A 23586-nucleotide genomic window follows, 5' to 3' on the forward strand; every position below is an offset into this window, starting at 1 on the left:
GTGTTTGACGATGGAGTAGTTCGAAACGTCTCCAAAAGGCTACGGTGCTGCTGCGTCGTGGAGTCCTTCTTCCCACGCTTTCTTTGCTTTCGAGTTATACCCTCTAAATGTTTGTGCCTACACCCATCCACTTTTTCGACGCAATCCACCGAATCATGTCTACATTATAAATTGTCTCTTAATTATTTATATTAATGAAATAGGTGATGTTTAAGGTGGCACAGTTCACTATGAGACTACGAAATTACATGTTCCGATCTTTATATTTTTTAAATGTTATATTAAAATTCTTAAACATTTAGATATTTATAGTCAAAAAATAATTTTAATATCTAAATTAATTAAAATTAAACTCTTAATTTTTGTACATTTTTTCGGATGAGACCTTTAGTTCTCAACATTCGGTGAATGGATATTAAATTAATATTTCGAATGTTTATCCTCAAAGCATATAACTAAAATATGTCGAGAGATGCGGTCAACTAAATAATATTCAACCCCAAATATGTATCCTCGTAGCCTTTACCGATACAGCATGCAGCATACAGTATCAAAAACGCTTTTATACAGTATGAAATTTGAATTTTGAGAGACTGCACCATTGCATTTGTTGTTCTATTCGATTCCGAGTGTGAAGTATGTCGTACGTTGCTTCCTTTTCATCAAGCAGGTTGTGGGTAAGAACTAGTTAGTTGGACCACCGTACATGCTATTTATTTTAGTGTGAAAAACATAAATGTAAGGAAAAATCAACGTAAAGTACTTTCCCTCATCCATTTTGTGGCTGACCACTTCTCCCCACTTAGTACTGGACATCCTGCATGCAAACTGTGTGGATCAAGTCTTCCATTAAGCCCCTGAAATAATATTAACAAAACATTGATTAAGAGCAGATGGTGGTCTGTGAATTTTTTTCCCCCTCATTTTCCAGTGACTAAATACAAATGTAAAAGGCAATTTATGTCGAATGGCAAATTTGAACTTTCTATAGTAGGTTTGATAGCATTGGGAAACGGAGGGTGAGATCACAGACCAAGCTCCAGAAAAGAAGTGCATCCCCTTGGCTTGGCTTCACACAAAGCCCCCTAACCATCGTTCCTCCACAACTGCATTCACCCGCTGCGGCCTGATGTAGGGAAAGTAGTAGAAAGATTAGCAGACTGAGGCAAGAAGATATTAAAACATATAACTAAAGCTTCCAACATTCACTTCCTCAAACACCAGCATTTACTGTTTGATTTTTCACAAACAGCATGATCTTGCCTGATATTAAAAAAAAAGTCAATGATAACAAAACAACTAAATTTAAATTCACAAATTATACTAACCATTGGAAAGTAGGTCTCACCCCCTTCAACATCATCGTTTAAATACATTAGCATCGTCGCTACACGTTGGCCTCCTTTCTTTATGTGAGTCTGCATGCATTCGGGGACTGGTAATGCTCCTTTGATGCGCAGAAGAAAGAATCAAGATGTTGATGAAAGAGAAAGAAATCTTACAATGTTAGTGAAGTAATCAGAATGTACACTGTAAAACTGACTTTGTTTATACCTGCACGAAAAGTAGTATTCCATAACTAGCAGGATCATCTTTCTCATATTTTTCTTTATGTTCTAAATGAAGTATATACTTTTTTAATTTAGTACCTTAGTACTTGCATTTGCTCACCATTTTCTGCAGGAATTTGAGAAAACACAGCAATCCGGTTTTCGATAGCCTGTGTTGATAACAAGAGAACAAAACTTTAAGAATGATATTGTAAGTTGAACTTATTCAACTGAAAAAGATGAGCAAGTCACCATATATACTTTCGAATCAAACACTTGAAACCTATCCCTTTTTTTGGTTCCATCTTAATGAGAAACAAATTACAAATTTCCAGTTTAAATGAATGGTTCAAGCAACAAAATAAGCACTGTTAAAGCTTGTATAAATATTTGGCCCTTTTCTAACAACTTAGGCATTATTGATAACCTAATAAAAAATCTTTATCATGACATCAGAGCTCCTTCAGATTCTGGTGGTCTTCATTGTCGTACCTGCTTAGGTTTCTAGAGGATCCTTTGTGACCTTAATTTATCTCTTATTTGGTCTTCTTTACTCTCTTTGTTCTTTATCATGGCAGACTAAACATCATCCCAAACTGCAACCAATATTCCAATTGATATCCATCTAATAAATACTTCCAATGCTTCTATTGATATCCTAATTACAACCAACTTGCAAGCTCATTGGCAAAAAAGTTGCTTGAATAGTCACCAAACAACCAAGTTGTTCATCAAAATCAAAGAGGATGGGTTAATTGAGGATGATCTTATTTTGAGACATGGGAAGCGATAATTTTATGGTTATGCCTTGGCTGTTTCATTCTGTGCAACAGAAAAATCAACAAACCACTTCTCTTTCTTTCAATAGCTAGAGATTTGAGATGTTGTAACAAAAGCACTAGTTTATGAATTAAAGAACTGGATTTACGTTAACAAACAAGAGTCATTATCTGCGTCCAAGAATTACAGCCAGCATGCTGAAGGGGCTGTGGCTGGCTAGAATACTAGAGCTTCCCTATTTTATCAGCTGTTGGTGTTGCTACAGTTTCATGTTTGGGTAATGTAGGAAGGAGGCACTAAATTTTAAGACCATGGAAACAAAGAATCACATGTCAAGAAAACAGGAGACTGACACCCTATTCAAAGGATTATATAACCTCAGGTGGTTTTGTATTGCCATTTAATTTCTTGCATACCGGTGATTTAACAAACTGTATATATTGATTACATGCGGCAGGCTGGGGGTGTTGGTTTGCTGAAAGAAAAATCCAACACTTGAAGTTGCAAGAGCTCTAGTTTTCCAAATGGGGAGTACAAAAAAACTTATTAGGGGAAACTATCTCAATAGCCACTTATTTAATCAATATGCTACACCCTAAAATCCTTGATTTTTAGAAATTTTTTGGATCATTTGAATAATTCTACCATAAAAAAAGAAACATTGGAAAACTTCCTCTTGAAATGTTTGGTGTCTCTTTTAATCACATTCAAAGTCAACATCAAACAAAAAGATCCTAAAGCTCTTGAGTTTTCTTGACTACTCACTCATGTAAAAGGGATATAAATGCCATCATTAATCTTGTTGAGAGTCAGCTATGTTTCTCAAACACTTATCCTCAGGATGAGAACATATGTAAAGATCATGATCAGTAACTTATTCCTAGTTCCTAAATTAATAGAAGCTCCACCAGATCTTAAATCCTCGTCTATGTACTCTCCCATTAATAGTCCATAATGTTCAAAGATAATGATCAATAACTTATTCCTAGTTCCTAAATTAATAGAAGCTCCACCAGATCTTAAATCCTTGTCTATTTACTCTCCCGTTAATAGTCCATAATGTTCAATTAATAGTCATAAAAGTTGCTTAAAAAGTATAATTTATGTAAAATAAGGAACCAACCTGTATAATTGGCAAATTTTGCTCTTCTGAAGTTAGAAACATACCAGAACTTGTTCGAACCTTACTATTTATACCCTGGAGAAAATAAAAATAGACAGAAAGGTAAGTGCAACAACTCTTCGGAACAGATACACAGCACACTATGATGGCTGACAGGTTTTGGCTAACCCAGTTATGAATACAAGTAAATGTATTAGACCTGTATCTTCTGTTGTAAAATCTTCTTTCCAAGTACTCTAGTTCCAAAAAAATTCTCATTCTCACCACCAAATTTGTTATGATGAAGATAGTGTCAAGAGATACACCCAAATTGTTTCTTTGACTATGGGAATTCATGACTGGGTGTGAAGGGCACACTATAATATGTATTATAGACAGGTCAACAAGTTCAATAGTTTTCTAGAACTTCTGAAATTTTAAATGTACAAATACCTTCATGAGAAACTTAGCATTTAGTCTCAAAATTAGAAGTATAGTTGACATAAACACAATGATAGAAATCTTATGACATTTTATTGTTAAAAAAAGGAGTCATATGTTAATAAAGAACATTGTTCTTAATTAGGTCTCTTCATTGTTATTAATTATTGATATACAATTGACCAAAACCAGGAAACCAATTGGCCATAAGCATTGAGGTTTGCACAAATATTTACCAAAGAGAAAAATAGGAACAAAAGAGAACATTTCTCAGCATAGATGCTTGTGTGATTATGTTCAGAGCCATCATCCTCCAACTTTTACCACCAAGTTTCAAGGAATATATTCTTAGGAACATCACAAAGTTGCCTTTTTTTCAAAGGACAGGACAGGACACAGAAAAATTAGACCATATGAAATCCACCATTCATCCAAGTCAATCCAGCATGTAAACCAGCATTGTCTCTGGAAAGTATGTCTATCATGCATTAATTAGTATCATGATACTAGAGATGAATTGCATATTAAACATGGTTCCATAATCTTACAAGAATATGACAGTACAAACACAAAGAACTAAGTAGGTCTTTAATATTGTTCTTAACAGAAATAGGACAGTAAAAACTTGCCTTCCCCGTTTCGTCATCTATCACCATGGAGACCGCTAGGCGAGGTCTACCAATTGCTTTAAGATAATCACATTCCTACATGTGTAACAAACATGAAGATCTTCATAGCAACTTCCATGCCAATTTGTAAACATATGCACCACATAGAACAAAAACATAAATGAAAGCATAAGTCTCTTGTTTCATATGGACAATGATCATAATAAATATGCAAACCAACCATCAAAACACCATGCATACCGAGCTTATGGAAATAAAATAAAATATACAAGGAAAGAAATAGATAGCATATAATATTGTGCAGAAGTTTGGCAAATGCTGCATAATTTACAGTCTTGAAGAGTTGACGATAATATAAGCAGAACTATTCTTTGAATAACTCAAAAATACTCCATCTGAAATATCTAATATCAGGTCACTTTCAAAAAAGATGATACTGTCAAGGGACAAGAAAGGAATTATGACCACTAGATCTAATGAAAATGTCAAAACAATAACATAACAGCATATTAAGTACTGATAAAGAGAGCATCCTCTAATGAATTTGGCATTTCCATGGTGGACCCAGTGAAGATATAATTTAATAAGTAGAACTGAAATCACAGACAAACTCAGTTTCCATCAGCATATAATGATCATATTTGGTGTCAATCAATTATTTATGGAAGTACAAAGCCAACAATATTTCTTAGGCTGTTTTTAGCTGCAACAAAAGCCCATGGAAAATAGCTCTTTGAAAATTCTTCCCCATGATTCATGTTTAGAAAGAAAAATATGAAACTGAAAAATCAATCTAGGAAGACTAACTACAATCTTTGCCAGAGTTCTCTGAGAATGAAAAAGGAAATTTATCCAATTCTTTCTACCATCTAGTTTTTCCGGCTGTATTGATGTTTCAGAAGAAGTTGTCTATATATAATAAGCTTTCTAGATGGTTGACTGGCTTCATTTCTTCCAAGTTATATAAATCACTAGTGATATTTCCCTCCATATCATTCGAAACAGAAACATCAGAAGTACCAGAGAGGATGGAAAACTGGTAGAATATAGTTTAATGAGAAACAACACGTATTAGTGGACAAAACTTGCATCCCAAAGACTTCTTTGACAGTAATTTCACTATTGGTTGCTAACATGTAGAGGAGTTTGATGTTACATGAGGTGAAAAATCTGACAACTATAGTAAGATAGTACTACCAATATAAATTTATAAGAAAATGCAAAGAAGTATGAACATGAGGTAGTTCCAATATTCTCAAGATACAAATCATTTGTTCTTAGCCTATGTTTCAAGAGTTCATTTGACCAACATAGCTCATTTGAAAACCTAACATAAAAAATAAAAATACCTAACATGAAATGGTTCTTGAAAAAAATGTTGCTTATGAAGCAATTCTAAGTTGCTTTAGTGCACTTTGTAGTATTCAAGGTACTAGACAAGCTACATCTAATTGCACTTAATTGTTATTATTAAACACTTACTATTTCTTATCTATAGTATTCTTTTATAATGATACTTTCTATGTATTTTTGTTTTTTAACATAAGAGTGTATGTCAAACTCAAGTATGTTCTTCAGTCAAACCCCAATTCTAGATTTACATGCAACAATTGATAGTGGACTTGCTAATAAGAGTTATTCACCTACTAATCAATAGTTGAGACAGACTAAGTTGGACAGAAAGTATTTTGTTGCTAAAATACAAGTAATTGCACAAAACTCATCATAATTCTTGGACAAACATGACTTAGACCACAAGGTAATATCAAAGATTGACAAGTTGAGAACAAAACTAATTTATCAACATAAGAAATTTTTTATACACTAGTTTTTTACTTAAAAGATTAGGGGCCACCTGTTCATCTACTCAGAAATGTAACAAATATATCTAGAAAAGTCACGGTAAAAAAAAAAACAAAATCAATAGAAGAAAGACAAAAGAATCTTGAAGCAATAGGAACAATGAAATAATCAAGCATAGTCCAAAATAATCATGCTAGATGTGACTAGAATTTGAATAATTCTCATTGACTTTCCTCCTTTATGATATCTGTCATCGTTGCTAATTAATCTGCTAGAAGACTAAACTTCTTCATGAAGAAAGATAGCATCAGTAGCTTCTCATAGTTATTAAGATAATCAACATACTAAAGTTGATTACAATAACACTCACTTGGTGCCTTCTACTCATGGTGTAAAACAACAGGAACAATGAAATAATCAGCAACTAGATGTTTATGTTTCTAATCAACAATAGTCTATGGAATTCTAGTGCCAAAAAGAAGCAATAATTTGAAGGTCAAAATCATCAACAGGAAATAGTCACACCTGCATGCTTAAGAAATTATGAAAAAGAATAATTCGTGGTGACCAGCTGAGGATTTCAGGTCTTACCTATATAAATAAAAATAATACATTAGTTGAGAGGATAAAAACATAGTTCTGACATTTAAGAAGACAATTCTGTGCTCAAATTGAGATTTGATTGTGCCAAAGACATATTTTTGTCAACAAGAACATATCCTTTTGAGATCATCAACTAGAGGAAGTAAGAACATATAGCTAAAGCCAAATTTCATCTCACACAGTTATCAAATGTCCATATACTTATGCTTACTAGGCAACTTCTGAAGGCAGAGATTAGGAGACCAAGTTCTAACCAATTGTCATATTCATAGGCTTCATTAGAAAATAGTTTTAGCATATTTGTCAAATCTTAATCAGATCAAAAAGTCAATGATGACATTTTTCACTAGCAAAGGTGTCTCGTGGTTTTTCATATTGCATATTTGATGATTAGCTATGGCATAGTACCAAAAAAAAAGATCAGAGCATGTTGACAGTTTGCACATGTTTTTGAGAAGGTATTTCCAATATTAAGATATGTATGTACCCTGATAATTCCAAGCTATAGATCAACTTTGACCGATAAGAACATAGGCACGCTCCAACCACATGCTTCAAAAAAATAAAAGAAGGAAATCTATGACCCAAATTAATCCTAAAATTCCTTGTTTAGTATTTTGAAAAAAGAAGCACTACAACATACTGAATTCTATTTCTTTCTCTCCTTTTTCATAACCATACTATTCTTGAACCAAAAAAAATTGATGATGATCAATCTAATTGACAAGTGTGCTACAATGGTTTAACAAGTGCTCAGGTGCTATTTAATGTTTTTACTATGCATATTTAATTTAATGCTAATCTCATGGGGGCTTCTTAAGTTTAATCAACTTAATGATTACAGGAAAAGATGTTAATGATAGTGGTGGTAACAACATCCTACCATGCATCAAAAAGAAAAAAAAAAACATCCTTCCCGCTTTAATAGATAAATGGCTCACAATGAATAGTTGAAAATTAGAATAACCAATTTAGAAACAAGAATATAAATACAATTATTCCATTTTGCAACTATTAGTGACTAAAATGTCATCAGATATGATATGATCAAAAAATTAATTTCAGAACATTAAAAAAGAAACAGTAGATATCAGTAGCAAATTTTTCATTATGACAGTGAAGTCAAAACATACAGATCCATGATGAACCAGAATAGTTTCCTTGTCATTTTCCCAATGAGAAGTGCCTACGAGCAATAGTTTAAAAAATGCAGTTACCGCGTCTTGTATTATTGTGCAGACTAGTAGCAACCAACTTATTAGTATAATAACCATAAAAGTGACACCCATATTGACAAAGATATGAAGATATTACAACTAAGAACTGAAAATGGTTTGCAAAGATGAGAACAAATCAGGATGATAACAATTTTGTAATGGAACAACCTAATGATACCAAAAAAAAAAAAAGCTGAAAGGGCATCAAGAAACAAATTTTTACAGAAGTTTATTTTAATCAGACTTTCTTCGTTGCACCTCTACTTTAAAATTTAAATTAATCCATCATTTCTTGTTTTATAGCAATATGAGCTCTAACTTGATAATTAATATTTTGATATGCTCCCAGCAAAGTTATTGTCAAGGCCACTAAAAAATAAGCCATCTTTATATTCCCAAGAAAAGCACAAAATATCCAGCATTTCATGTGAATTCTGAACAGAGCTGCTCGGTCTGATATTTTATTAAATAATGATATTGGTGAAAAAATTTATGTTAAGTAAAACTACAAGCTTTGAGTGTCAGTAACTTGATCATGGCAATATAACAAGACCGAAAGGCTCCTAGAATATTCGATAACAACTGCTAACATAACTCTTATCCATTAAATTTGGCAGCATAGAACAAACAAATTTGGCACTCACTAAGGTATTATATCTCTTTTTACTGTAGTAGCAGGTGGACATAAATTTAAGCATGAAAGAAATATATAGTTTTCCAACAAAAGCTGTACCAGATGATTCTTCCAATTGCCAGATAAATGCCAATTGAAACAAAGAACCTGCAAGCAATAACAACAATTAAAGTATGCAGCGTAAGAAGACTGAAAGCAACTGTCGCATTAGCTAGCATTCCAGAGGAACAAGGCTACTTAGACGGTTCAAGACAATTTTCTGTAAAACAATGAGCACAACTGTTATTCGATACATATACCACAACCTTAGCATAAAAAAACTATATGTAGCCCCCATGCTAAAGTTTCCGACATAATCATGACAATGTTCACGATTTCAGAAACGCACTTTTGCAGGCAACCCTGACATAGCAAAGCATCAGAGAAATGCTTTGCTAGTATTGATACATGCAAATGCTTAATAAGAACGTAGGAACGATCCTTTTGATGGCGAATCGGGGTCTAGGTCGATCACATCTCCAAGAAAGCCGCATTACTGATCCGAGAAACAAAGATGACGATGTGTTGATCGATGTAGTGTGCACATACATGGAACTCATATGGATGCATCTCAGATTATCCGATTTAGACAAGAACTAGACCTAGAAGGGAGAAGGGGAGGAAGGAAACGTACCCACAATCATCCCGAACGTGACGAAGAAGACAAAAGCGAGGACATACTTGGACCGAGCCATCTTCATCCCAATCGATGATCACCAGGAGATCACTTCGAGCTCCCCTTCTCCCCCTCTCCTCCACGCTCGGGTTGGGAGGGAGACGATGGGAGGTAAGAAGGCGGTGCGCCATTTAGTGTCCGGTAACGCTCACCCCTCCGCAGGCCGAAGACGTTTCGCAGCTCGACCTCCAACCAGTTATATACACCATCGAGCGGGTGTTATTGGTAACGGATCCGCTCGGATGCAGTCAGGATCGATCCGCATCCGAAAGATCAATAATCCCAAATCTACCTTATTCTCAGAATTCATATGTTGCATTTTTTATGACATAATTCCTTTATGGCATTTAAATCATGTGCGGTTGCAATGTCTCTAACTCGAGTTTAATTGACTTGTCATTTAATATGACTTCAACTGACAAAAGTATAAACGGATTAATCCCATAATTGATTAATAAATTAATCAAGATAAATTTATTAACATAATCTAATAAATTCAGTAGATTATGTTGCTTTCTATTAGATTTTGAGTAATTTTATCTTAATTATGATAATTTTAGATAAATTTATATTATTTTGATGGTATCAAAAATATTATAAATCTATTCATGAACATAATCTAAAAAGAAACAAAAAAGGCTTTTTCCACAAAATCAACAAAGGAAAACGATGAGTCTTGGCGGATCGATCTCTCCATCTTGACGTCAAGACGGAGAACGAGAGGGAGGGCCAACTTGCTTGCTGTCGATCCGTCGGTCTTGTCCTCCTCAAGTATTTTCTCTGCTCGTCGTGGGACAGGTGGTTGGCGAAAGACTCAAGAGAAAGTCGACGCAATCAATCAATGGTTCTACATGGTTCTACACACGGCAGTGCGGTCAAGCGAGAAGAGCTTCGCGGAAGGAGTCGTCCGTTCATCGCTCAAATTCTAAAGCCAAAGCTGTAACTCATTACTCCGATCGCTCTTGCTCGGCGAGAAGCAAAATGATCCCTTGGTTGCCACTCCTGTCATCGGTCACCTCCATCTTCTTCTTCTTCTTCTACTTCTTTGCGCGGATCCCTTTCACAGCCTGCACCGGCTTCTCCTTCCCCTCGTTCGCGGCGACCGATTTGATCTCTCTATCCGGCGGCTCCGCCATTTCCAACGGTTCCCTCCAGCTGAGCGATGGCCGAGTCGTGCGCAACGCCGGCGGGGCTTACTACGCTCAGCCCATCCAGCTGTGGCGCCCTACGACCAACGAGACCACCGACTTCGCCACCTACTTCGAATTCGTGATCTCATTCCCGGGTGGCTCTTCGAACTCGTCCTCCGGTGGCGGGTTTGCCTTCTTCTTGGCTCCGGGGGACTCGCTCGATTACCAGAATCTGACCGGGAGTCTGTTCAGTTTATCCAACGACACCACGACCAACAAGCGCTTGCTTGCAGTGGAATTCGATTCATTTCGAGACCAGAACTCGAGTTCCAATGGCACCGCCGGGAACAACGACACGCTGGCGGCGCAGGTCTCCTACAACGCGACCTCCAAGGCTCTCTTCGTCAGTGTCAAGAATCTACACGTAAGTAGCTCCAACTCCAGCTCGCTAGATCTCACTCAGAAGGTGGACATGAGACAAGTCCTACCGGAGAAGGTGTTGGTAGGCTTCTCGGTCACCAACGGATCCAAAGTCGTGGTTCAGAAGATAACCAAGTGGAACTTTTCATCAACTCTTGAAGCCGAAGGCGGAGGAACTCTTGAAGCCGAAGGCGGAGGAGGAAGACGAGCCTTCAAGAAATGGATGTTGATTCCAATCGCAGCTTTGGTACTTGCAGCAGTAGTAGTAGCAACAGTCTCAGCTTGCTACGTCTGGGGAGGACAAGGATCTATACTGTTTGCAATTCTGACGGTGGTAGAGAGAATAGCAAGATTGGTTTCTCTTCCTTTGGTGTGGTGTGGATTCGTGAAGAGAATGTGGGAGGGTGAACAGGATAAGAACAATGGTGAATCATTGATGGATGATGAGTTCAGTACGGGGACAGGGCCCCGGAGATTCTCGTACAAGGAGCTGGTCACTGCAACGAGCAACTTCTCGGAGAAACGAAAGCTCGGGGAAGGAGGGTTCGGAGGCGTCTACAAAGGCTTCCTGAATCGCTCGGGGAAGGAGGTCGCGGTGAAGAAGATCTCCAGCAAATCAAAACAGGGGAAGAAGGAGTACGCATCGGAGGTGAAGATCATCAGCCGGCTGAGACATCGAAACCTGGTGCAGTTGATCGGTTGGTGCCACGAGCGCGGCGAGTTCCTCCTCGTCTATGAGTTCCTCCCCAACGGAAGCCTCGACTACCACCTGTTCAACCGGAAGACCACCCTCCCGTGGGGGATCAGATACAACATCGCGCTCGGCCTGGCCTCGGCCCTGCTCTACCTCCACGAGGAGTGGGAGCAGTGCGTGGTGCACAGAGACGTCAAGTCCAGCAACGTGATGCTGGACTCCGGGTTCAACGCCAAGCTGGGGGACTTCGGCCTCGCGAGGCTGGTCGACCACCAGCTCGGCCAGCACGCGACTGGGCCGGCGGGGACGCTGGGCTACCTGGCGCCGGAGTGCTTCAACACGGGCAAGGCCAGCAAGGAGTCGGACGTGTACAGCTTCGGCATCGTGGCACTGGAGATCGCGACGGGGAGGAGAGCGGTGGAGCACAGCAAGGATGAGGACGAGGTGAGGTTGGTGGATTGGGTGTGGGAGATGAACGGGAGGGGCAGGCTGCTGCACACCGCCGACCGAAGCCTCGACAAGGACTACGACGCGAAGCAGATCGAGCGGCTGATGCTGGTGGGGTTGTGGTGCGCTCACCCGGATCACACGCAGAGGCCGTCCATGAGGGAGGTGATCCAGGCCTTCACCTTCGAGGGAGCGATACCGGATCTTCCCAGGACGATGCCTGTTCCCGTCTTTGCCGTGCCACCGGTGCAAGGATCGAACTCCAGCACGCCGACAGTCACCTTCGGAAGCCTCACGACCGGTCGGTAGCTGTCGGAGTCATGCAACGACGCCCGGTCTCGCCTTTGTTTTGCATGAAGCTCCTGCATCCAGACAGAGGTCGCTCTACGAAGTAAGCTGTCAAAAGTTGTTCTCATGGTAGTCTTCTCTATTTTTTTATTTTCTGGAGTCGTCCAAAGGACTCGATGCGTTAAGAGTTCATCAACAAGTTTGCTTAAGCTTCGGCTGGTTTCTTGACTAAGGTAAACGTGCGGGGATGGGATGGGTTTGGTGTGTGGAGAGCTGTATGCAACGAAAGCCATAGTTGACTAGGGAAGTCAATCCCTTTACGTGGTCAAACTCATTCGCCATTAAAACCATGTGAGCTGTTCTGACCAGGTCAACTACGCAAGCGCCGTGGCCTGTGGGTCCCACCATGGAGCCGTAGGTGACGCGCCAACAATAATTGGAGACAAAGGGTTAGATTAAAGTAACATCAATAGAGACGTGACGAGACTCTTAAACTAATAGTAGGAATATTATTATTATTATTATTATCGTCGTCGTCGGTTATTGTCGGCTTTTTCTCAACTTTAATTGCATGTAGAGTAATTATTCAAGGAACTTAACGGAGACATAACGACTCTCTTAAATTAATAGTAAAAATATTATTATTATTATTATTATTATTATTATTATTATCGTCGTCGTCGTCGTCATCGTCGATTATTGTCGACTTTTTCCCAACTTTAATTGCATGTAGAGTAATTGTTACATATATCTTGGACTAATTATATGTTACTATGTGAAATTAGTCGTCTTTAATATTTTAATTTTATATTTATAAATAATTATATTATTTTTTATAATTATAAAAATAAAATATTAAATATATATATATATATATATATGATTAAAATAATAAATTTATATAATTAAAAATTCAGAAAGAGATAGATTTTGTTAAAATAACGAAGTTAAATATTTACTTTAGTAAATATAAGGATCTCAATATAACTTTTAAAATATAAGAATCCCAAAACTTATTTATTATAATGAGTAATCTCCCCCACATATTATTAAAGTCAAACGTATGTGTGCTTCAAATTTGAGTACTTCATATCTATTTCTCTAAACATTCAAATTTTGTATATAACCCACTAAATATTTGAATCTTTCATATATATATATATATATATATATATATATATATAATCTAAATTTATCATCCATTTTTGGGAGTGTGCAATAGTTTCAATCCATGTGTTGCACAGGATGAGAAGTGGGTGCACATGAAATGACAGACTTTGCCAAAGTTCTACCTCATATGCTTCTTATGTCATAATAGTCAAACATGACAGTCTCATATCAGTTAGTACAAAATGTGATCATGCTATCCTTTTGCACACTCCATACTATTGATTTTAATATAGATTACAGAATTGATAAATTTAAATATATACTCCAACAAATTACCTATTAACAATCCTTATTCTTTTATTATCTACTAAAACATAAAACATGTTGAATGACAATAATTGATCAATATTAGAAGAGAGGGAAAATTGAAGTTGGTGATTTTCAATCACAACATCTTGAAAGTTAGGTATAAAAAAAATATTTGGCATGCGATATATATCACAACATCGAAGTTGGATATATATCGCATGCCAATCAATTGAATAGAGAGTAGTTGGTGGTATGTGATTGATTATGGATAGAAGTTCAAGTCAACTCAATATCTTAAAAATATCATTTTCATCATATGAGTAGTTGCACATTATGCATAAAAATATTTGAGTTAATTTAGATGCAGAAAAATAAAGGAAAATGAAAGAAAATTGCTAAAATGATCTATTTAAAGGTTGCTGAAGCTGAAGAACAAACTTTACCACTACTGTACACATTGTAATAACAAGTGTGAGGCCATTATTCAGACAGATGAAACAAATGTTTTGTGTATAGATGTATAGCAACAGCAGAAATTGATCATGAATCATATGGAAAGCTTTTACAGAGTGATAAAGTTGGGCCAACATAAGCATATAAAGAGTGATAAAGTTATCTAAACTCATGCACAGAATAATTAGCTATTTGCTTGATTTAACTAGATAGAGGTAAAAGGAATTTTATCTTATAGACAGAAAAATTTGCAAAAGAAAATAGAGATAATTAAGGCTGTAGGGATTTGTTTATCAACATAAGGACAATATATAGGGAAAACAAGTTATTATTGGATTTGTCATACTAACCTTTTTTTTTTTGGAAGCATGGAGTGCATGCAAAAACCTTATATGTCATTAATTAGAGCTTCACCTTTGGCATGTTGACTCCCATACATGATCAGCTCATGTGCATAGTAGGACATCTGAATCTTTCCTATTCTTCCAAAATGTTCTCTAATTCTGATCTTGACACACAAAAATAAAGACAAGAGGCAAAAAGACCAAGTAATGCTATTTGTAGATTGCATATGTGGAGTCACTTGTTTGTTTGTAGGTACAAGACAAAGGCTTTAAAAGCAGAATTGAAGGCAGTTTTAACCATGAATGAAGTCAGAACTCCTTTCTCTGTGCAATGAAAGTTCTTTCCTTTTATCTGAACTGCATGATTCTGAAAGTTTTTGAAATTAGTGAAAGGGAAACTTCACAACAGTCATATATTTCAGATGGAATTATTTTGATCACATTCAAGTTTTGACTAATTGTGTGAATTTTTCTCATGCTTTTCTGTGTCAATTATTGACCTTTTTTTATTCACTGAAAGTTAGATTTTTTTTGTTCAGTGATAACCCTCCCCCCTCAAGCAAAAGCTTTCCTGCATCTCTTCATTTTGCTGTTCAAGCACTTGTGCTGATGCTTTCTCATCTTTCCTTGCAAGTGCTCATCTGCTCCATTGACATTGATGTCTTTTTCTGGGATTCGCACCAAAAAGCTAAAGTATATGCAGAAAGCAAAAGTCATATATATATATATATATATATATATATATATATATATATATATATATATATATATATATATATATATATATATATATATGTATATATTCATTCTTGAGTACCTGAAGAGTCTAATCAGTTCAAACAACAGTGTCTAGATTAGAGTAAAGCAAGATTCCAGTTGAAATGGACAACCTTATGTTCTTGCCAAATATTCCAGTTCTTTAGTCAATGTACCTTATCTAATTTGCTTACCAGAGAATGAAGATAAAGTAAATCACTGACAGACAACTCAGCAAAAAATCAATTACAAAGGAACATTTAATGAGCAGAGAGTTGGAGGTGTCAATATGTAGGTCAAGAAAAGTTCATCATCAAGAGCAAGTGTAGGGTTGGTAGCAGCTCACCAAGACCACATGCACAAACCTAGAGATGAGGGAGGACTTCAAAGGTCACCATGACCACATGCTGATGGTGTATACATAAATGTATCCATCGATAGAGCAAGAGAAGAAGAGAGAGGGTACAGCCTCACCTCAGACACTACTGACGTCTGAGGCTGTACTCTCTCTCTTCTCCCATTGGTCTCGATGTGTTGTTTTGATCCCTCCACTGCGACAACGTCTCGAGGTGTAAGCACCCCCTTATATAGGCAGCATTTCGACCTTCAACCATGGCCGGATAAATTTGACAGGGAGAAGACCTCCGCAAACGACATGGCCAATAATGCAAGGCGCGGTGCAAGTTGATGAACGCGCACAGTGATGTGATTGATGGCTTAACCCTTTCCATTGGCTTGCTGTGCCACTTTGAGGAGAGGCACACGTAGCTGGGAATAGAGCTGAAACCCTAGCCGAAGACGTGAGGGGGTGTGTCGGCAAATCCAAGTGCATGACTCCTTTGAGGGGTTCTAATCTTGACGTCTTGCGCAGGGAGGGGAGGGGGCTGGAAATGGAGGTCCACTAGGAGGAGATAGTGGAGACGCTGTAGCAGAAGATATGGATGATCGACCGACGGAATCCACCAGCTGCATGCACACTGTCGCGCGGCTGTAGCAACCAAATTTATTGGTCTGGAAGAGAGAACGATCGATGTGCAATGAGTTTGTGCATTCTGAAAGCATTAGGCTTCCCAAGAAACCTACACAGTTAGGGTTACTGACAGAGAGAGAGAGAGGGAGAGAGAGAGAGAGAGCATGGAGAAGATGATCATAAAGGAGGGTAAATGGTTGAGAGGACTTGACTTCTACCTCCACAACTTCCCTCAAGCCACCATTTTAGGGCATACGACAAACATGAAAGGTGGCCTCACCACAAGAGGCAGCAGTTGTCACCCTCCCAGGGAGAAGAAAGTCTCAGTTACAGCGTCCCCACTTCACGTTGGATATGCATATCTCACACATATGTGTCATGATTGTGGGCGAACTGTTCATGCGTTTTCCATTAGAGGATCGTATAAGTTCTGCAGCCAATGTATGAGAGGTAGGATCACTACCACAGAGATAGAAGATAGTCAAAGGTGGAAGAAGACTATGGCCATGCATGTGAACAGTTGCCAGAGAAAGAAGTGGGCACCGATCTCTCTTCCCTGTCAACCGATGGTATTGCAAGTGTTCTATCTGTTTAGCACTGGCAGAAAATTATGTCTGGGAATTATGATTCGACTTGGCCAAAACTTGGTAGCCTGATTACCAGAAAGGTTGAACCTCAAAGGATATTGGAACTTCCAAAGATTTGGTAGCAGATTAAGAGAGAGAGAGAGAGAGATTGGAGTAAGATTCTACAAGGATATCATTTGAGGGAAAGCAATATTTTGCTGGAGACAGCTATCAGCTCTGTAATCACCATGCTGCTATTTGGATTTGATGTGAGCTTGTCTGCACCTTAGCTGATAACAACTCAATTATTCTATCACTGCCAATATGACACTAAACTATCACTTCCAATACAAGATTAAATTACAGATTATAATCTTTCATATTAAATACCAAGATAACTCAAAAACAAATCACATAATCAACATAACTATAAGTAGCTCTTTCCTACTTGGGTTGCTCACTCTATACAATTCTAAGTTGGTTTTGATATCATTAGATTAGTCCTTTTCTACTTAGAGCACTCACTATGTCTACTATTAAATCAGCCTTAATTTACTTAGGCTAATTATTTCCTAATTAAGTCTATCGATGACTAATAGAGCAGTATTAATCAGCTCGATCAAATGAAATAAATAACATATTAACTTGATGAACCTAATATCAATATTGACCAAATACACTTCTCAAGCCTTTATAAATCGTCATACAAATCATCCTTTTAAATATTTAAAGATAAGACTACATACATTTACTCTCTTCAAATCCTATATTAAATTAAAGATATTATAAAATAGCTATTAAATTAATGGTAAATATGGATTTATATATGCAAAAGAAAAATAGGCTTTAAAAACCATCATGCATGTCTTTGGTAAATATATTTGTTTAATTTCCATAAAATTAAACAACCATCAACAGTCAGTAGCATTAAACATTAGAATGATATGGGTTTATTAATTCAGAGACTAATTTTCATGTTTAGGAGGGCGATACGATCCAATAAGTCTTCCATTAATCGGCTGCCGAGGTCTTGAATTGTTCTCATAATCCTGAAATTTAGCAAGTGGAATCATGTGAGGGAAAATAATATAAAGCAAGCTTAATTAGCTGACTACATGCTCTCGATCATCAAAATATCAAATTTATCATGTGATCTAATCAATTTTGAACATCAAATTTATCTTCCTTTACTTTAAGAAAAAGATAATCATACCCAATATCTCATATCGGTTTCGATAAGATAATGATAAAGGTGATGTTTGATCCCAAGACCTTGCTATTAATAATGAAACCTCTATTAACTTTATCTTTAGTATATTATCGAATGAGATTTCGAACCCTCAATTTTTTATAGTAAGTGATAATATTAGCTCCGATACGAATATACGATGTATAAAATTAAAGAAGGGAGTATAATGCTACTCACATCATCAACAGCCCGTCTTAGTAGTCTCAATTGTTTCTTTGACACAGTCTTCACCTGCGAGCAAGAAAATAACACACTGATTCAATTGATTCTGCTCGATAGAAGATAATAAAAACAACAGTAAGATGCCAACACCCACAACATAATGAGCTCAAAGATCCGACCAACCTTCCTTAATATGGTCCAAATGACCCCTTCAGAACAAGGGGGAGTGGTAAGAGAGCCCATGTATCTGTAGTACCTCTGCCCCATCCTCCTGCTTGCATGGCTTGGGTCAACTGCTCCCAACTCCTCCTCCTTATCTTGCTTGTCCTTGACCTTCTCGATGGATCTCTCCAACTGAGCACAGTCGCCACCATAGCCTCAAGTTTATATATATTGGTGATAGAAATCATGGCTAATGCATGTAAATGTATACTGATATTATGCTAATAACCTTGTGGATAAATGGATCAGGAGGGCCAGTTTTATAGAGGAAGCCGACCACCGCGGTCTTATTGTCGGCACTCTGATGAACCATATGCATCTCCAAGGAGAATCTGCAAACATGCAATGCCGCAGCCTTGGGATTAAGACGAAATAGAGTGGAAGGAGGATGCTATTGGTTGGTTCCTTAGATCCACAAGTCAACTTTTAGTTATGTAGTACGTGTTTCAAGAAAGTCAACACTCGGTGAATTGGAATGATATAAAGTATTGGACTTTCAAACGTGAAGTTGTCATGAGAATATTCATATTTGGAAGAAGAGATAGGATTATCACACAAAAGAATGAGTAGAATAAGGTAAAAAAATTTATGTTTCACTCAAATTTTTTTATAATTTTAAAAATTTTATATATTTCATGAACCAACATAAGGAGTTTATATAATCTTCAGAGATATATTACATTAATTATATTTAATATAAATCATTCTTTTCGAAGAAATCTTTTCAAGAACTCATAATCAATTATCCTTCTATAGTTATTTAATGTGTGATACAATGTACCTCCTCATGATATGTTTCACCTTTTGATACAATGAATATCTTTATGATATCTTAACAAATTTAATTCCAACAATATAAACATGAGAGATTAAAGGAGATAATTAACCGCACGATGGTAACCTACTGTTTAGAATTTGTGTTCAACATTATATATATATATATATATATATATATATATATATATATATATAACAGGAAATATTACAGAAGGTTCCTACTCCTTAATAGTACTTTGGTACGTAGTTAAGAAGCCATGGATCCACCGGAAGGGATGACGCACCTGCGTCTATTGATGGAGTGCTCCGACGGTGAGTGCCAGTGCAGCTGCTTCAGCTTGTACTCCGTTCCGTTGATGGTGATGCCTCCGGCTTCGTGGCCGTTCCACATCACCTGAGTGCACGAGAGGTGTAAACCGAGCCGTACGTACGTAGGTACGCACGCACGCATGCATGCGTGATGCAGTGTGGCCACAAGATCTATGGACTCACCGCGATGTCGTGGCCGCGGTTCTTGATGGCGGCGTCGGCGGGGACGTAGGAGGTCCGAAACCGACGCAGCCGCGGGAGACGCCGCACCATCTTGTCGCGCAGGTCGATCGGAGACTGCGACTTGCCCTTCCCGCAGGTGATCCAGTCGTTGCGGATTCTTCCCCAGTTGTCTGGTCCTGTCTTTGTCCCTTGCTTGTACCCGAACTCTGGTTCCTTCTCTGAAGGCAAAGGTGACACAGAACCTAAGATCAATCAAAAGAGTTCAGATCGGAGCTCGAATGCGATCATGGGAAATACTCACCGTCGCCATTCGAAGTCGCCGAGTTGAGGAGCGCGAGGAAGAGGACGACGGAGATGGCAGCGAGCTTCATGGTCGGTGCAAGCAGAGAGAGACGATCCTGAGGAAGATGTAAATAGAGAGAGAGAGAGAGAGAGAGAGACGAAGCGACAGAGAGAGAGAGTAGAAGAACAAGGAAAGGGTTTCGGTGCCACGTTACGCTATGTTATTGGATATAGCCCTGCTTTCTTTGGATATGGGAGGATGGAATGGTAAGTTGATGGACACTTCCGTGATGAACGAGGAAAGAGGGGGACTGATTGATCCCCACAAAGAAAAAGATGAATGAGAAGGAAACAAACATAAATAATTCTATTTTTATTTTCTGTAAAGTTCATTTATTTTGATTTTTTTTCCAAAGGGAGTCTTACCTTTTTCTTTTTTCTTGTTGGACAAAAATATCCTTGACGACTAATTCGTCTTTTTCTTTAATTCCCTCCAATAAAAAGTGAAATCTAAATGAACCGTGATATTCGATCGATCCTAAATTAATAATAATCAATAAAATCAAATAATATATATATAATAATAATAATTTATATTAATAAATAAATAAAAAATTATAAATTAATTATAAGATTTAAAATAAATCATTATAAAATGCATATATATATAGAATAAAATTAAATCATGTTATAGAATATTAAGAAAAATCATTAGATAGACCAATAAATGATTATAATATTTTTAAAATTTCAGAAAACATTAGAAATAACTTACAAAGATCCAAATGATCATTTTTTTGCTATTTTTAAATCTTTTAAATACGTGTCATTAAAAAAGTACAAGAGTATGTTATTTTTAATTTTAAGTAATTTAAAATAAATTTACAAACTTTAGGACAAAGATCACTTGAATATTATTATAGAATATCTTCTTAGATGGCTAGTTGCACTGTTTTTTAATAAGATTACATTATTTTTGGGTTCGACTCAAAATAATATAACTCATATTCTACTTTTTTTTTAATAATATTCAAATTTTCAAGAAACCTAAAAAAGTATTTTTTTTTAAATATATCTTTTTATTTAATTTCAACCTTTAAAAAGCTAGAAATTATATTATATTTTTCTATTTTAACCAAATTTAAAGTAAATTTATAATTCCCTTAGAAGATATATAGTTTTTATTCAAATAACAATAAAACCCCATTTGAAAATAGTGTAAGCCACCATTTATATTTATATATTTTTTAAATTTTCAAGATGTCTTGGAATTGTCTTGCAAAGGCCTAAATGATCAACTTTGCTATTTTAAAAATTTCAAAATAATTATTTTTTTATTTATTTAAATCGATAAAAACTTGAAATTATCATTACTTTGCAATTTCTTGTTTTTATAATATTTATATTTATAATCTTAAGATTTATTTTATATTTTATTAATATATACATTGGACCACTCTAAATTTTGAGTTGCTTAAAACTTTCAATTGAATTAGTTGGATAAAAAAAAATATGTTGATTCGGAGAAGAGGATAAAGGAATTGTTGAAGATATTTTAATCATTTTAAGTATTATGGTGTGGAAGAAAAACAAAACAAAACTAGAGACTTTTTTTAGGGAATCTGTTCTGAATAATTTCCAAGATTTTATTTCTTTTTCCAATAAGTCGACAAGCAAGCAAGAAACATGGCACATCGGCCAACAACTGCAAACAAGCAAGCAAGAAACATGGCACATCAGCCAACAACTGCAAACAAGCAAGCAGGAAACTACGTCACGTAACAAATATGTCCATCACTCTAAATGTGCATACAAAGGTCTAACAAACTGCATCACGTAACAAATACGCCCTTCACTCTAAATGTGTACACAGAGGTCTAACAATACCCACCTTGGGTGGTCAAAAGAATAAACTCCAAACATGGAAGACTACAGAGGAGATGATAAATGGCACAGCACTAGCTACCCACATTCTTCCTCCATTTAGGAATTAGTGAGACACTATGAAGAGGAGGGATGTTGATTTTTACTGAGTTGCTGCCTTGTCTCAGCTTGTTTTTCTTGATATTTGCTCTCCTCCACTCAGCATATTGAGCAATGCCATTTGCAAGAGTTTGATAGTGGAAATCCAGGTTGTGCATCAGGTTCTGAAACCTGGTAGGGTTTGAAGCTTGCACAGCTGAGCACAATGGTAGCATGTCAGATATAAAATTATGAAATAAGAAGAAATAAACGGAAAGAAAGACACCACAAAATGACTTACCTTGAATGGTTTCAATAAAGAAACTGAAAGGATCAACTTTATCAATTGGTGATTGTAAGTCATTATCATGGCTGTTATCATCATCAGTCTCATCATTTGACTGAACTCTTCTCTTCTGATTCTGTCATAGATAAGCAGACCACATAACTGTTGATGCAACAAAAATAATCCAAGAAATAATTGGCACTAAGTATTGAGTTGCACAGTTCATATACAGAGCAACAAAAAAAAAACAAAGATGATGCAAAAGGATTGGAGAATATTATATAAAAGTCCCCATGGGCTTATTACATCCCAACCCCTCCCTTGCTGTCTACAACTTTCTGCTGATGTGGATCACAGAGCACATCCATCAGACACCTGCAGGAATCTTAGGACTTTTCACTAATTTCACAAGCTTGTTATGACACCTTGACAAAAAGGTCCATTTACTTCTCTAGGTTACTCATTCCCTCCACCATAATATAACCAGTGCTATTTTTAGTGCCATAATGCAACTGTGCTAATGTAATTTAAGGTACTGGTTATTAGGTAGTCAGTCATCCTTTGCAGTAGCTTCACCTTGGAAGACATGTCTCTAAATGCATGCTTGTCTTTCATCTGATGATGGAAGGAGACAAACTTCAGTACACTATTGTAACTAATCTTACAAAGAAATCAACCTCCAAGCCCATAAACTAGATTTAACTAATGAAAAAACTAAGGCATAGTAAGATTTAGTGCAGCATCTCAGCTTCTGGATAAGAAAAGTTCTTTCGACCAGATCTCTGTCGGTGATAATTGAAAGTTATCTAAATCAAGGTACTAAAAAAATGACCATACCCCCCCTGTAGCGTCTTAGTTTTTCACCCGTCTGACTAGGAACTGGAATGTGGACTGTCATTTTGCTTAGTATGGTTCGAAACTGGGTGTAACTCATTGGTATTTGATCATCTGCCCTGGCAGTCAAGTTAGTCCTGGTTTCAGGATCCAAAAATAAATCTGTTATGAGCTTCTGAGCCTCTGAGGAACTTTTAGAGGCTCTTTCCCTCATTTCTTCACCCCTCTCTAAAATCTAAATCTCAACCCCATTTTTGCCATAAAATTCTTCACCGAACACTCATATTTCACTTATCAAGCCTCATTTCTCTCAAATCTAAGACTAACTTCATTGAATCAAAGGCTCATACTAAATCTGA

The 23586-nt window shown here is 36.7% G+C and overlaps 4 protein-coding genes across 4 annotated transcripts in view; 1 reads left to right on the forward strand and 3 right to left on the reverse strand.

Moving 5' to 3' along the window:
- Window positions 1-637: 637 nt before the first annotated feature.
- Window positions 638-9604, reverse strand: LOC103989824 (prolyl 4-hydroxylase 1-like). Its single transcript, XM_009408769.3, has 11 exons — window positions 9433-9604; window positions 8859-8906; window positions 8042-8094; window positions 6831-6896; window positions 4503-4577; window positions 3454-3528; window positions 1650-1720; window positions 1503-1554; window positions 1329-1418; window positions 1034-1126; window positions 638-857 (listed from the first exon to the last, which is right to left on the reverse strand). Exons 1-11 carry the CDS (start codon window positions 9497-9499, stop codon window positions 750-752), a joined length of 798 nt encoding a protein of 265 aa, XP_009407044.3. The 5' UTR covers window positions 9500-9604; the 3' UTR covers window positions 638-749.
- Window positions 9605-10209: 605 nt separating this feature from the next.
- LOC135639492 (L-type lectin-domain containing receptor kinase IX.1-like) lies at window positions 10210-12685 on the forward strand. Its single transcript, XM_065153256.1, has one exon. It carries the CDS (start codon window positions 10456-10458, stop codon window positions 12472-12474), a length of 2019 nt encoding a protein of 672 aa, XP_065009328.1. The 5' UTR covers window positions 10210-10455; the 3' UTR covers window positions 12475-12685.
- A 5241-nt stretch (window positions 12686-17926) lies between these two features.
- Window positions 17927-20234, reverse strand: LOC135641440 (alpha carbonic anhydrase 7-like). The gene is made up of 7 exons (XM_065156801.1): window positions 20165-20234; window positions 19864-20105; window positions 19656-19765; window positions 18824-18926; window positions 18556-18726; window positions 18388-18441; window positions 17927-18010 (listed from the first exon to the last, which is right to left on the reverse strand). The coding sequence occupies exons 1-7, from the start codon at window positions 20232-20234 to the stop codon at window positions 17927-17929; spliced, it is 834 nt and encodes a 277-aa protein (XP_065012873.1).
- A 1690-nt stretch (window positions 20235-21924) lies between these two features.
- Window positions 21925-23586, reverse strand: part of LOC103989272 (importin beta-like SAD2) — a 34761-nt gene continuing 33099 nt past the window's right edge. Inside the window, exons 21-22 of the mRNA XM_018827261.2 lie at window positions 22409-22529; window positions 21925-22324 (exon numbers count right to left, since the gene is read on the reverse strand). Coding sequence (XP_018682806.2) covers window positions 22104-22324; window positions 22409-22529 — 342 coding nt within the window. The 3' untranslated portion in view covers window positions 21925-22103. The remainder of the gene's footprint in view (window positions 22325-22408; window positions 22530-23586) is intronic.

Source organism: Musa acuminata, chromosome BXJ3-6 (genome assembly GCF_036884655.1).
Source record: "Musa acuminata AAA Group cultivar baxijiao chromosome BXJ3-6, Cavendish_Baxijiao_AAA, whole genome shotgun sequence".
In the NCBI taxonomy this organism is placed as follows: Eukaryota; Viridiplantae; Streptophyta; class Magnoliopsida; order Zingiberales; family Musaceae; genus Musa; species Musa acuminata.